The sequence below is a fragment of the Trachinotus anak genome, unplaced genomic scaffold, assembly GCF_046630095.1.
Source record: "Trachinotus anak isolate AG129_WGS33_773 ecotype Australia unplaced genomic scaffold, CSIRO_AGI_Tana_v1 ptg000021l, whole genome shotgun sequence".
NCBI lineage: Eukaryota > Metazoa > Chordata > Actinopteri > Carangiformes > Carangidae > Trachinotus > Trachinotus anak.
The window spans coordinates 20,749,002-20,763,882 of NW_027273872.1; the positions used below are offsets into that span (position 1 = coordinate 20,749,002).

Here is a 14,881-nt window from a genome sequence, read left to right on the forward strand (position 1 = left end):
CTATCATGTGACAGTTCAGTTCAAGTAACCTGACAATACATGACTATTCTGATGGCGATGAAGAGAGAAAGTGCCGAGAATCGCAGGCAGTACTTTTCTCAGGATTTGCATTTTTCTGACATTATCTGGTGATATGTAACAGCATTTGCTGCTAGATTATAGATAATAGGATTTCCATCATTTTCTTTGAAGGGAAATGTTCAAATCTTTATTGCAAAATGTAGCAGATGTGAGTCTCTGCAACAGCACGGGATATGACTCTGTCCCTGTGTAACAGTGCACTCTTTCCCTGGTGGTGTTGGGTGCCCAAGAGTACACACACACACACACACACACATGCAGACAGACACACCCCACATACTTGAAGAAACTTGCGCACACACCAAGACCACAGCAGTTCATGGAAAACCAGGGCTACAAAACCATGTATTCGTCTTCCATACAAGGTGTGCCATATATTATTCATCTGAATTTGAATGAAAAAACTGTTCAATATTTATAGCGAGAAAGTGAACAAAGACGAAAGGCATGCATTTTTTGTACGCATATTTAAACATGGGAGACAGCGGGGTAGTGTGCCTACTTTTTTTTTTTTTGCATCACTCAGACTGTGTCCATGCCTTTATGTTTGCATGCAGGCTTATTTTCTGCCCACTATATGGCTTTGTGTTGTGTGTATTGTTGCTATGCTTCAACTCGATAAAAGTACTTATGCAGATAGGGTGAAGAAGGAGCTATTTCACATTTAAGGGAACGTTGCAGAGAGAGAGGGAGTCAAGTCAAATTTATTTATAAAGTGCTTTTAACAAACAAGGTTTATCTCAAAGTGCTTTACGTCTCGGCAAAGGACACAAACAAAATGCAAATAAAAGCAAGATGAAAGAGAGGGCAACAATCCTCAAGAAGAAATGAGGCTGTATACAAGAGAAGAGGTGGAGGAGGAGGACGAGAAATAAAACTCTCTGCATACTTAAATAACAATTTACACTCTGCATATATGATGCAAGACTTTTCCTCCAGGTGTGTAACTGCATGTAGTGTTTGCATATGCAAGTGTGTGCATGCATGTATGTGTGTCTGTTTCTCCCAAGAGCATCTTTGCATGAGCAAACAGATGTTTTGTGTCTCTCCCGTGTCGCTGAGGTCAGGCCCCTCCATCTTTCTCTCATCTACTTCCCCCTGCTCTCTTCTTTCACAAGCATCTGTTCTTCCGTGCCATGTGGGTGACACCTGCGTCCCAGTGGCGGCGCAGAAGAATCAGGTCACCTTACAAACTGGTCACCATTACAGCTGGAGTTGTAAGGGATCTCACTGCCCCCTATCTGCTCTGAACACCCATCCTGGAGGAAGGGAAGTTCAGCCAGCATGCAAGGAGACTTAGTGTTAAACACGCATTTTATGCCAGGATTTATTTGCATGATGTAGTTGCTATGTACATCTATGCTCTATTTTGACTTTACGTTTGTGTGCGTGTGTAAAGTTATTCCACTTACGAATCTCTTGACTGGCAAATATCAAAGCAGAAGAGCAAACTGGAGGGTGTGACACATCCACTCGTTTCTCTTCCTCTCCACTACTGCTAATTCTTTTCTTATCTAACTCAAGAAGAGATGACAAATGGAGGAGGGCAAGTGTGATTGTGCAGCTTGACAAGGCAGTTGCTTTTGTTGCTTGCACCCCACACATATGTGAGCATATGTGCGCTTACTCCGTCCTTTGATCAGTACCAGGAAGGCAATGTGCAAACAAACACAATCACTGTAATGTATTCCACGCTTAGATGTGAAAAATAGTGATGAAAGTGCAATGTGTAGTACAGTTGAAAGACAAAAGCTAACTGTGTTGTAAAGCCAGAATTCAAAGCCAAATGGAACATCAACAATTCTGTGTGTTTTACAATAATATCAACATTTATATTCAGACAGCATTAGAATAAAGGTGCGGACAATTTGTCATGTCAATTGTATTTTTTTTTTCTTATTTTTAAGCATGTGGTTTTTGATGAGCTGTGCATTGACTACATGCACCTGTCATGTCAGTGTGTGCACAATAAGCATGCTAACACACAGTAAGTGATGCAACTGTGTCAGACTCTCCTGTACTGTATTGTATGTGGTTTATTGATTTTTCTGCGTGAACCCACACACAGACACTCACACAGACACACACACATATACTGAAGACAGGCTCAAATCTGATTCACAGAGAGAGAGAGAGAGAGAGAGAGAGAGACGGGGATAGAAAGGTGATGTGTGAATGGGTGTTCTTGTCTGAGTCATCCGGGTTTGTTTTTCAGCTCACTCTCACTCAACAGTCCATTAGCTCAGTGTTGGAGGGGCAAGTATTGGATTCTAGCTGACATGTTCTCCCAAGTCTGGGAGCATGCATGCTGTTCTGAGTGCTCTAATATGGCTCACACACAGGCACGCACATACACTTTCTCCTAGCTGTGAAAAAGAAAACAGGAAAGAACGACTGACAGTGAAAGAGGGACAGGAGTGGAAGACCTGGCTAAATATAAGACAGCCAAAACAGAAAACTGTGAACCAAGATGTGAAAGCATGGTTATCAGATTTCATGTATCTATTTAGCTGGAATTTCCTACTAAAATAAGTTATCGACCATTTGAAAAATATGACACCTGCTCTGAACACAATGACTGCTGACATAATGGAATGTCAGTGAAGTTGGTATCTAGCTGAAGAGCTTTAGTTTTTTTATGGCATACTTAGAAATACAAAACACAAAATATCAAGTAACGTCTGTGTTCTCCTTTTGAATTTGTGGCATTTTTAGAATTAATCCTTCACTCGCTTCATCTGAAATCTTTTATTTCCTTCACAAAGAAGTGTGGCTCTTAAATCACTCTCTGTTCTTGTCTTCTCCCAGGGGCTGCCAACCACCACAGTCAGTCCACACTACGGCCTCCACTGCCCCCTCCGCACAACCACCACACCTTATCCCACCAGTCTGCCAACAGCCTGAACAGAAACACCCTGAGAGGGGGACGCAACCCCATTCACGCCCCGGCTCCGGGCACTGGAGATGGGCCAACCACCCCTGAGTCAGTCCAGCTACAAGACAGCTGGGTGCTCAACAGTAACGTCCCGCTGGAGACCAGGTTGGAAGAAATGTATTTCCTTTTAATTATGTTCTGTTTTTACAATTGACATGTTTATCTGATGCTGATATCTAGAGCCACTTACAGTAAACACTGCTGTGGAATGAGCCTCAAGTAATAATTAGTAATTAATGAAAGGTCAGAAAAATGCTGCTTCAATTACATTCCTGTGAGTACATTGATGGTGCCAGAGAGACTTGCAGGGATAAGAAATGAGACCATATTTGTTCACTTACTCAGACTATCTTAGACTATTTTTACACTATGAAAGTTAAGAATGCAAACTCTCTAGAAGGAAGGAAATTCCTGGTTAAAGAAATCAATGTCAGGCTGGTATAAAGCAGCAAAAAAATATGTTTTAGCTTCTGGTCACAGGAAAGAGTGGATGAATAGATTAACAGAATGCTATTCCAGGGTTAGTTCACAAGCTACTGCTAACAGATAACATCTTAAGTAACCAGTAATGCTAGTACTAGCCAGCCACAATAGCCTGCCAAGCTGGCTGGCCTGCTAACCGCAAATTAGCAAGAAAGCTAGCTATATTATAACAGTAAATTCAGGAGTCTTCAGAAAGTTAATTCAATCAAGAGATGTACTTGTGCCATTGACTCCTGTCTCAGGACTGATGGCAAACCATGTGCCTCTTCTGTGGAGCAGCTTATACATAGAATTGGGTGGAATTGGTATTAGCTCCAATGCAAGTCCATCAGAATTCAAACTCAGTTTTATTTGCCAAACATGAACAAATAATCAGGTGAATTAAGTATGATGTATGCGCGACGTATTTTAATTCTGATGGTAATGAGTCAAGAGCATAAATTCAAAGCTCCACACAGATTGCTTTGCTTCCACAAGTGAATCCACTTTATAATTGTTATTGCACTGGAATAATTGAGTTTGTCTTTTGCGCCTATAAACCCTGGTGTGACCAGGCTTTGTTTTTGTGTTGTATATTTAACATTCTTCTTGTTACCAATTTTATGAAAGCCTAAGACATTGATTTCATCTGGTGGTCATCCAGGGCTGTGATACATAGCATGAATGTCCTTGATCAGGATTAAGGAGCAGCTGACCAGATTTATATCAGCATGTTTGTTACCACATAGTCTCACTTGTTACTGATTCATCTAGTAAACAAATGCTACACTTTTTAGTTCACTGAGCAAACACAATACTGCAAAATATTATGTACAGAGTGTCACTGAACATCTCCCCTTCATTATTCGAAGCAAATATATAAAACTCCAAACCAAAAAGAAAATTGCTCCGGCCCGCTGACTCACAAAAGTGCACTACTCAAATGCATTCTCAGCCTCATCCCCAGGAATGACACATATAAAAAGCTGCCATGTGTCAAAACTATTATGCATGTGTCCTGGAGTGCAGGAGCAGGAAATACAAACCATTTCACACATCCTACACATGCGCTTTTGCCAGTACACAAAGAACATTTACCAGGCAGATAGAGCATTCATGCAGCGTATTACTATTCATGAGGCATGCAGTGAGAGGGACACTGCACACGCTCACTCCGTGAGCATTTACTCTGCAAGCTGTAGTTGTGTTTCTCCTGCTGGGCGATGGGGCTTCCAGCTCTGATGGGCCCCATCTCCCCAGAGTGCTGGACCTGTGCAGTATTTATGAGGCCTGGCCATGTTTAATTCAGCCCCACTGATCTCAGGTCCTCGCTCAACCAGTGCTTATGCATTGCGCCGGTATGCATGATGGGTAAGAGGAAGTGTGGTGTTAAATTTCCACTCACAACTGTTTATCTAGAGCTGTGTTACCATGGCGACACATATGCCATAAAATAGTTTGAGGAGAGAGGAGATTTTTGTCACATGTGATTTTCGCATATGATGCAGAGATCTCACAAAAATAAATGTATGAATCCTGTTTACAGGCTGTTGTTGCAGCCATCTTTACAGATTCAAATTAAGTGACACACGCGCTCACACACACTGTTGAGCCCTGTGCGGTTCCAGTATTTGGTCATGTTCAGGTGGTGGGGTTGGGCATGGCTCAGAGCCTGTTGCAGTGAATGGCGCCCAGAGCAGCACACAAAATTTCCAGCTCCACCCTCCCACCCAGATTGGACCCTCCTCTTTGGTCCTGGCGATGGCGGATGCTGGGTGGGCTGGCTGGAGCTGCTGGAGCTCCTGGAGCTCGTGACTGGGTCAGAGCCAACCGGGCAGAGCCAGAGAGTCACACCATTCCCCGCGCTGGCAAATCCCATCCTCCATCTCATTATAACCAGCAGCTAGGAGATGATGAGCAAACGTGTGGATGTGAGGGAGGGAAAGTGTGCTTGTGTGCATTTGTGTGTCTGTTTGCATCCAAACGTGTGTGTTGCCTTTTGACTGTGGCTGCTCCCCACTGTAATCATATGTAAATCTTGGCATTTGTTGTCCACTCGTTATAGTAAATGTGCACGTGCGCGTGTGTGTGTATTTTGGCTTGACCCAATAGTGTGACAGCGCTGAGAGGATGAAGATTGATCACCTAAGAACACCCCAGGGCCTGGATGACTGGCAGAGAAAGAGAGAGATAGAAACAGACGAGGGGAGGTGGGGGGGGTAGTGATATAGCAGAGAAATATAAGTCAGGAGAGCGGGAGAGGGAGAAATGGAAAGGAATGGTTTACGGTAGAGGAGGGAGAGATTAAGAGGGAGAGAGAGGGAGAGAATGGAGAGAGGTGGTGATTGAAGGAGATTGTTTTGTGTGGAGTGTGTGCGAGAGAAGATAGAAAGGCAGAGGAGGGAGATTGGGGCCCATAGAACATGGATACATTTACCGGTGTGAGATAAATGACTATAGATGGCTGGTGCCACTCAGTGCGTGTGTATTTCCCCGTGTGCATGTGAGTGCACATGTGTGTACATGTGTTCCAGGATTTTACGAGGAAAGCACCTGATTTCCAATCGGTCCCTGGGAGCCTCTATTCTAGCTGATGCCAGTTTCAATCTCTTTCTGTGATCTCAGGACATTTCCCTGCACCCGCTGCTCACTCTGCTGTGGGCCACAGCTCTAGGAGAGAAATAAGATCACTGAGGGGGCTGCAGCATCTCAATTTATCTGGAAGCAGCAGCAGAGGGTGAGGAGGCAGGGTGGGGTAGCATAGGTTACTTTCAAATGCATTACTGTGGAGATAGATTTAAAGATGCTACCTGTGGGAACCACAGGGGGTGAAGAAGAAGAGGGAATACAGAGAAAAGATTCATGCCTGGCCCTGTAACCACCACTGTCATATGCACTGATTCTCACAGAATTAGATTCTGTTTGTGGCGATAGCTGACAGGGGTTTTTCTTAAATTAATGATTAAATTATACTGAATGTAAGGTGCTGCACTGCAGATATTTTAATTGTCATGTACTATGTGATAAATGAATAACTGTATAATAACTGTAAATATATACAGCTCCATTGCTTCACATTGTTTCAAACAATTGGTTGGATTGGTGAGGGTTCATTACATTGGCCAGTGAGCCCAGTCCCAGCACACACATGCAGCACACAGTCAGGTGCACCCTGAATGACAGGCACACAGAGAGGGCCGGTGAAGAGACAGACAGGGACGCTAAAAACTTTATAGATTTTTTGATGGTCCACCAGCCCACAAATGCGGCAGGATTTCTCCTGGTGCTCCCTTTGACCAGTCCGACAATGACAGACAGGTCAGCTGCCAATGTGTTTCTGAATGAGAGAGAGAGAGAGAGAGAGAGAGAGAGAGAGAGAGAGAGAGAGAAAGAGCAGGGCACAACTCTACAATGAAATAAGATTTTACCCACCTGAAATGGTAAAAAATCACAAAACCAATTTGTGGTGGTCAACGCTGATGTTGTTGCGGACCACAACAAATATGTATATGTATGGGAAACCCTGATATGCATGTGAGAACTACATAATATCATGCAAAGTTTATTTATGATATGACCATGCATTCACACAGTATATACTGTAAACATAATATTCAATATTATTATGCAGAACCACTACCCGAAATAACTAAGGTCTTTTTTAACTGCACTTTCACTGATTTCAGCATGTCATTTGAAAGAATAAGTAAACATAAAAAAGAATTATTAGTTTATAAAATGTGTGGAGAATTCTCTCAATTATGTAAATAATGTCAGCAAAAACTGTGAATCTAGTCTAAAACTGGAGTTAGGCACCTTTCCCTGCTTTGGATGCTCATTTGATCCATGGAGTCATACCCCAGATTTTAGGGTAGTTGAACCTGAGAGGGCAAAAAATGTTTACACCACCAAATGATGGAAGGTAAGTTTGGCTCCATACTGTTATCAAGCCTGTTGGTGTTGCTGCTGAGCTAAATGAGCGCAGACCCAAACCTCATGACACCCCCAAGTCAACTTTATGTAGGAAGTGCACATGGTGCATGTTCCAGATTCCTGAACCACATAAGGTTTCCCCTACCTCCTGTCCAATCAGATGATGAAATCCAGCTGGACTTTAACTCAATAAAGGCCCTAATTCATAGTGAACGCACAATGTGATCAATCACTCGATTCACGCTGCGTTGAATCAGACAGATCTTGACACATCTCATCTAGCAGATTATGATTGAAACAATCGTCTCATTCATTAAATATGTGGCCTTTGCTGTGTGATGTAGCGCCACTGCTCATTTTCCCAGAAGCTTAATAAGTCTAATATTATATTTCATAAAAATGTAATTAGCAGTGATATTCTTTTTTCAGGTGAGGTGGGGCGCCTCCACGATAAAACACTGCTGGAAATCCTGTAACACATATAAATATCAGATAAAGGCATGCGAAAGATGAGGATCTCTCCCTCTAAAATAATTTTACACTTATTACAAGTAATATTTGGCTATGCATATAGTTCTAGTAATAGTAATAGTTTTTTATCTAATGAGGTTTCGATATATTCGTGTTTGGGATACCTACTGCACCACCTGTTCCTTTCATATAAAAAATCTTAATATATGCAACATCTCAGGGTTTTTTCTTTTCCCTTTTGAAAAAAACCAAAACACTCAGCAAATAAATGGCCATTATACCGCATCAATCTGCCGATTATTGTTTCCTACAATTGTAGCAGGGGACAATTCTCATGACACCATCCTTGAGCATCCTCCAGTCCCCGAGCCCTTTGTTTCATTCTCTGATCTGACCGTTTTTCAGTCACCCCCATACCGAGTCAACCTCCGTTAATTGTTCTCTACCTCTGATGGTGATTGTCAGAGTGCTATCCTCAGCAGCCACATGTTTGTGAGAGATGACAAAATGAGTGAGTGTGTGCATGTGTGCTTCCAAGAGTGTGTGTGTGTTTGTTCGCTCATGGGGAATGTGAGCTTTGACTTCCTGCTAATTACCCAGCATGCTCTCTGTTCTGTGGTTAATTGTCCAGGTCCTTGTTTCTCTCAATGGGGAACAGGCTTGGAATGGAGTGAAAACATCCTCCCTTCCTCTCTCTGTCTGTCTTCTGATCTACAGCCTCCCTCTGCATCCTCCATCCTTCTCTTATGTCACTTTTTCCCCCTCATGAGGATGCAAATTAAGTGTTTGGTAGCACATACAGGGCAATCTCTTCAAAGGGAACCCACTTAAATTTTTATTGTTTTTGCATGGGTGGGCGCCTCTGTTTGTACAAATCTGATTCTGTGAAAATGTGTGTCAGTATGTGAGTTAGTGCCTGCTTTTTCTGCGCGTGTGTGTGTGTTGCATGTGTAAGACAGGATGCATGACAGCGAGGTAGCAGTGGTTAGACGTGAGGGAGGGTGGGCTGCTGAAGGCAGCTCTGGAGAAGGGGGAGGGGAGTGTGTCTCCGTCAGTTCTCTCTAATTATGTGTGACGTTTCCATGCTGGACCACTGTCAAAAAACCCACAATATTCACACACAAATCCAAAGACACACATACAAGCAAACACACACCCCCAGCCTAATGATACAGAGTTGTGATTGCCGGCTGCCTGCTATGATAGAACCCCACCATAGTCCTCCGCAACATAAATCAATGTCAATTACCTCCCCAGAGCACATTAGACACTTTCCATTCCTCCTCGTAATTAGTATGGCCCATAGACATATTCCCATCCCACACTAAGCTCACCATGAAGCTTCTGCACACAAACAACAAAGCCAGGGAATGAAATGAATTCAATGCATGCATTCAAACACATACCAGCACAACAAATCATATACATTGTGTCGCATTGAATGCAAGTGATTCAGCAGCTGAGCCTGTGCTCACACACACATTAGGGGTATTGTAATTAATTACTGCTGGCCTTGCCATCACAGGGTGCGTCAGCGGCTGTGAAAATGAGCAGAAGCAAAGACACATGCTGGTTGACCTTGGACTATGTGTGTGTTTGTGCCTGTACACATGCGTGCCATGCATTTGGGAGCATGTAGGTTTATGCATGCGTATTAAAATTGATGGCTGTGACACTGAGAGTGTGGTATTTTTAGACAGTAACCTCATATTTCTTTGTGTGCCATCTCCTTGTGTTCTTTCAGCTTCTGTCTGTCTGGAGTTTGTTTTTCCTTTCTTCCCTTTTCTCCTATTTTCCTTGGTGTCACGTAGCATACCTGACAGGTAGAGGGGGAGGAAGGAGGAGAGAAGAGGTGGAAGAAGAAAAAAGAGAAGAATCCAGGAGGATACCAATCCAACAATCAGTGGCATGAGATGATGAGAGAGAGAGAGAGACAGAGCACAGACTGTCTGAATAATTGATAAAGAGAGGAACAGTGCTCCCAACCCAAATCTTTATGCTCTGAGCACATCACCTGTTTTCAGCAACTGTTTTTAGATGAGGAGACACATGTACAGACATGCTGTTATGAAACAGCACTTATTAAAGGCATCAAAAGGATAGGGGAGCATACAGAAAACTGCCTTTAAGCACTATTTTAAATAGCAATCATCAGATGCAGATACAGCAGTGGGTTTTAGCTGGTCACACAAGCCTAGTCTGAAGAAAAGAGACAGCGGGCACTGACACACATTTGTGCACACCCACCTGTTTGTATTTACTAGACTGAGGGCTCTGTCTGACACACTGCCAGAGGTGAGTCATATGTCTTGGACTCGAGTGATGAATCTGGTGACTTTAGATTCCACTTGACTCCACTTGAGAAAGAACAGACTCGACTTTGACTTTCACACCAGTGACTCCTGTCTTGATTTGTTATCATTCCAAAGCCCAAAAATGATCAATTATAAGAAAGTTTACAGCAAGTTATCTCGTCATTCTCCTGATGTAGATGCAGCAGTGCAGCAGACAGACATGATATCTTGGACTGAACACATACTACATACTACTTCGCTGTTAAATTAATGACAGATATTTGCAATATAGTTTGACAGTTGAGGCGTCACAAAAAACAGCAGCAGTAAATTGACGCTAGCCTAGCTTGTTTAGCCTGCTTATGCTTAAGCTAACATGAGTTAAGAGCTAACATCAAGTAGTTAATGTTGCAAACATGAACTCATTTAGCACTAGTCAACATGGGAAGGAAATCTTTACATGTAAGTACTGGAAGCCTAAATAATGTCTTTTAAAATGAATTGGCAATGGCTAGCATGAGCTATCTGTTGTTGATAGGTGGCTAGCAGTAAAGTTGGCCAAGTTGTTGTCGATGTTCCTAATTCAATAATGACTAGTTTCATTGAGATTTAAAGGAGCTATGAGTAAGTTTTGCTATAGCTACATAGCCAACGTTAGAATTAACAGCTGTTTGATTACAAGTCTTGCCAAGAGCTTCAGCCATCAAGTGCTGGAAAGTGATGGGCTGACAGGGCCAGAACTAGCTGGTTAGCATGCTAACTTCAGTAGAAGAAAAGAAGTGATAGAAATGGAAGCAAAACAAGAGTTAACATTGGCATCACAAAAAATAAATATCCAAACTGTCTCTAAACATGCATCACAGCTGTAAGACGGACCAAAGTTGACCAACTTTACTTCCCTGTGCAATGATAATCTAGCTAAACTATTATTACTGTTATTGACTTACTGTCTGATCACTGTTAATGTGCTACAATGTTATCATAACTGAGAACTGAAAACATCACAAGTTTTCATAAAGCTGAGTGGCAGCACAGTGGCGCAGTGTTTTGCACTGTCGCTGTACAGCAAGAAGGTTCTGGGTCTGAACCTGCAGGCCGGCCATAGCCCTTCTGTGTGCCATTTGCATGTTCTGCGTGGGTTTCCTCCTAGTGCTCTGGCCTCCTGCCATAATCTAAAGACATGCAGGTTAATTGGAGATTCAGAATTGCCTGTAGGTGTGAATAGGAGTGGGAATGGTTGTTCGTCTCTATATGCCAGCCCTGTGATAGGTTCGTAATCCCGGGTATACGCCGCCCTCGCTGAATGTCAGCTGGGATTGGCTCCAACCCCCCTGCGACCCTAAAAGGATAAGCAGTTTGGTGAATGAATGAATAAATTTTTTTTGCTGAACATCAAGGCCCTAGTCTTCAAACTGCCTTTTGAGGAAATGAAGACCAGATAAAATGTCTTCTCTTTGAACGTCCCCTGTTCCAAGGTCAGACACTCACAAAGATAGAACCACCACAGCATGCGCACCCACACACGCCCACAAACACACAAGCAAATCCCACAAAGACAAGCAGACAAAAACTCCTTCTCCTCAGTCATCTTTGAGGCCATAGAGTGACCTCGCCTCTTCTGATCTGTCACACTCACCCGAAGGCTTTCTTCTGTTGCACCACCTGGAGTCTGCGTAGGGGCAGCTCCTCACTCCCCAAGTGTGGTGCGAGTGAGTCTCTCGCGAATTTCTTGTCTTTGGAATTTTCCGTCAAGTGCAGTGTTTCATTCTCTCACTGTTGCAACAATGTTCCCTCAAGGTCAGAAAATAATTTTGAAAGACGAATTGAATGAATGAAGACATGAATATAGAAAGGACATATGTGCTCTATAAATGTTTGTGAGAAGGAATGGTAAGGCAGTAGGGTGAAGAAAAATGAGAGCATAAAAATGGGAAAAGGAGGGGAGGGAGAGTGGCAAAGGAGATGCGTTGGGTGGGCAGGTGCAGTGATAGCAGAGGATAATGGGTAATATGAGCGAAGGGATGATGGTTCAAATCCTTCGTTTATCCTCTCTCTGAGATCTGACCCCATCGGGGCAATGATCAAGCGCAGACGTTGAGTGTGAGTGGGGTGAACAGAGGCGAAGCGAGGAAATGGAAGAGAAAAAAAAAAGCATAAGAGCAGGTGGAGGTTAAAAAGAGAACTTGATCTGGAACGGGGCTGAATTGGAGACACAATCAGTTCAAGGATGTTCAACCCATATGGCGGGAAGGATTCATCAGAAAGAAATATTGGACAGAAGCTTGCACATATGTGACCCTGTCATCTGGACTCTGATTGGTTGGCAGATTGTTGTGTGCACTTCATATTTACCATCCCACAGAGCTTTTCAAACAGAATCAGCTAATATTATGATATTTGTCTACCTGTAGAATGACATTTTCTCCCCTTTTTTTCTCATCTTTAGGCACTTCTTGTTCAAGACGTCGTCAGGGACCACCCCTCTCTTCAGTAGCTCCTCCCCCGGTTACCCTCTGACCTCGGGAACGGTGTATTCTCCGCCTCCTCGCCTGCTACCCAGAAACACCTTCTCCCGCTCAGCCTTCAAGCTAAAGAAGCCGTCTAAGTACTGCAGCTGGAAATGTGCTGCAGTGACAGCCATCGCAGCTGCCGCCCTGCTGGCCATCCTACTGTCCTACTTCATCGGTAAGTGAACACACAGCAAGTATCATTCAGGGAGAGGATTAATTACATTTTATATGTTTTAATTAGAGGGGTTATGCTGAAGAATTAAACAGTATACATGGCCAGCAAAATGCTGCACTGTGAGTGATTTGGAAAGATGAACTGACACACAAATAAAAGCACACCAGGATTACCTTTAAATGAACATGCGTTTAGTAACACATAATTTCTTTTATATCATGTTAGTAAGCCCTGTTTGTTCTGCACTTACCTACAATACGTGTATTCATCCCACACCAGAAGAAAAAAGTGTCAAGCTAACGGCCCATTATAAACACAAAGCAGGTTCTCAAGGCATGAGCTTTGTCACTCTAGCCTTGTGCTGCACTGTCAAAATCAGACTCAGCAGGAGCCCTGGCCTCCACTCAGCATCGGTAAACAGCCAGTCAAAGAGGCAGGAAGACACATAAACCGCAGCATAGTGGGGCTGTTTCCGTGAGCAGGTATCAGTCAAGGTAGGAATCCTAGCACACCCAGCAGGGAAGAGGATGTTTTTCACTAATCTGAAGCCAAGGAACAACAGTCAAACTCAAAGGAATGGCAGATACTCAGAGGAGAGCACTGTGTGAGCACCTCGGGAAGACTTTCTGATGGCTGTCTACTGGTGGATGTGTGAAAAGAGAGAGAGCGAAAGAGAGGGCATAGCTCAGAGTGGGTGTGTGCGTGTGTGTGTGTGGGTGACCTCATTCACTGGACAAGAGACACACACAGACCTGTGTGTCTGTGTGTGTGAGAGAGAGAGAAAGGAGAGACAACAGGGAGAAAGAAAGTATATGTACTGTATGTGTGTGTGTGTCTCTCTCTTTTTCTTTGTGTGCATGTGTGAAAGTGTGTGTGTGCAAGGGGGCAGATGTGTCACCGAGCCCTTGATTGGCCTCTTACCCCAGAGACCAGAGTCAACAGATGGGAGGGATCTTAGGAAACAGTGGCATCAGCAGAAAGAACATCCCCCTCATCACCTCTACATACATTATTAATACAATTTTACATTATTTATAGATATATATATATTTATATATATATTTGTACATACGTCCACAGTGAGTGTGTCTATGTGTGTGTGGGCTTGATGCACCTCAGCCTGCTCGTCTCGATGTGTCCAAATTGCACATGTGCACTCAAGCCAGTGCCTGTGTGCATGTGCTCATATTTGTGTGTGGATCCTTTCGGAGTGCCCTTGAGAGTGGTGTGTGTCCTCCAGAGCAGATCAAGGCCCCTTGCCTTGGGGCACAGAGACACATCCATCCTCTCCTGAGCTTTACACAGTCACACTGTGCTGGACAGCCCCATATGGAGCCACAAAAACCAGAGCGGTGAGCGGAAAGGAAAGCCACAGCTACCGCTAAGTTCACAGCACCTAGAGTGGAGGGATGTAGTGGAGCATAGAAGCAAAACCTCTGTTTATTCTTTTAATTTAATTAGCTGCATAGAGCTCAGTGAGAGCTTCAATGACACAAATATTTGTTTTCATCATTACATATAATTGGTAATAATATTAAGATGATGAAAGTTAAGTAAGGACCTAATTAGGGGGGAGAATTGCAGAGAAATCTGTCTCTTTTGCTGCATTATACACATTTTTAATACTACATCAGTGTTAGTATGACATCTGGGTGCTTACCAGATATATACCACTTGTTAACAATAGTGGCTGTCTGTCTCAATAATTGGTAGCTTGTTTGCTATATTAAGTTATTAGTTTATATAGCATGAAAAGGACTGGTAGGCATTCTACTCCAAATACACTGAATAATGTTGCATTGCAATAGAATAAAGTGAGAGAGGAACAAGAGTTGCTTATACGTTTTCCTTTAAGCTCCACTTTCTCTGCATTTACTGTTTTATAATTTGCCAAACAGCAATGCTTTACCCCCAAACTTAATTGTCCAGTTGGCTTTAATTTAGTACGCTGAACAAGGCTGAAATGATACTTTATTGTTATTATTGCCTCCGCTAACTGTAGGGCCCCTTTTCATCTGCT

General features: G+C 43.1%; 1 protein-coding gene across 5 annotated transcripts in view; it reads left to right on the forward strand.

The window, feature by feature from the left end:
- tenm2a (teneurin transmembrane protein 2a) overlaps positions 1-14,881 on the forward strand; it is a 226,247-nt gene that overhangs the window by 166,847 nt on the left and 44,519 nt on the right. For 4 of the 5 annotated variants that reach the window (XM_071457469.1, XM_071457470.1, XM_071457471.1 and 1 more), the window contains 2 exons: positions 2,890-3,121; positions 12,623-12,861. In XM_071457469.1, coding sequence (XP_071313570.1) covers positions 2,890-3,121; positions 12,623-12,861 — 471 coding nt within the window. Of the gene's footprint in view, positions 1-2,889; positions 3,122-9,580; positions 10,639-12,622; positions 12,862-14,881 lie in introns of those variants that run through there. The other variant, XM_071457473.1, reaches the window with a different exon arrangement.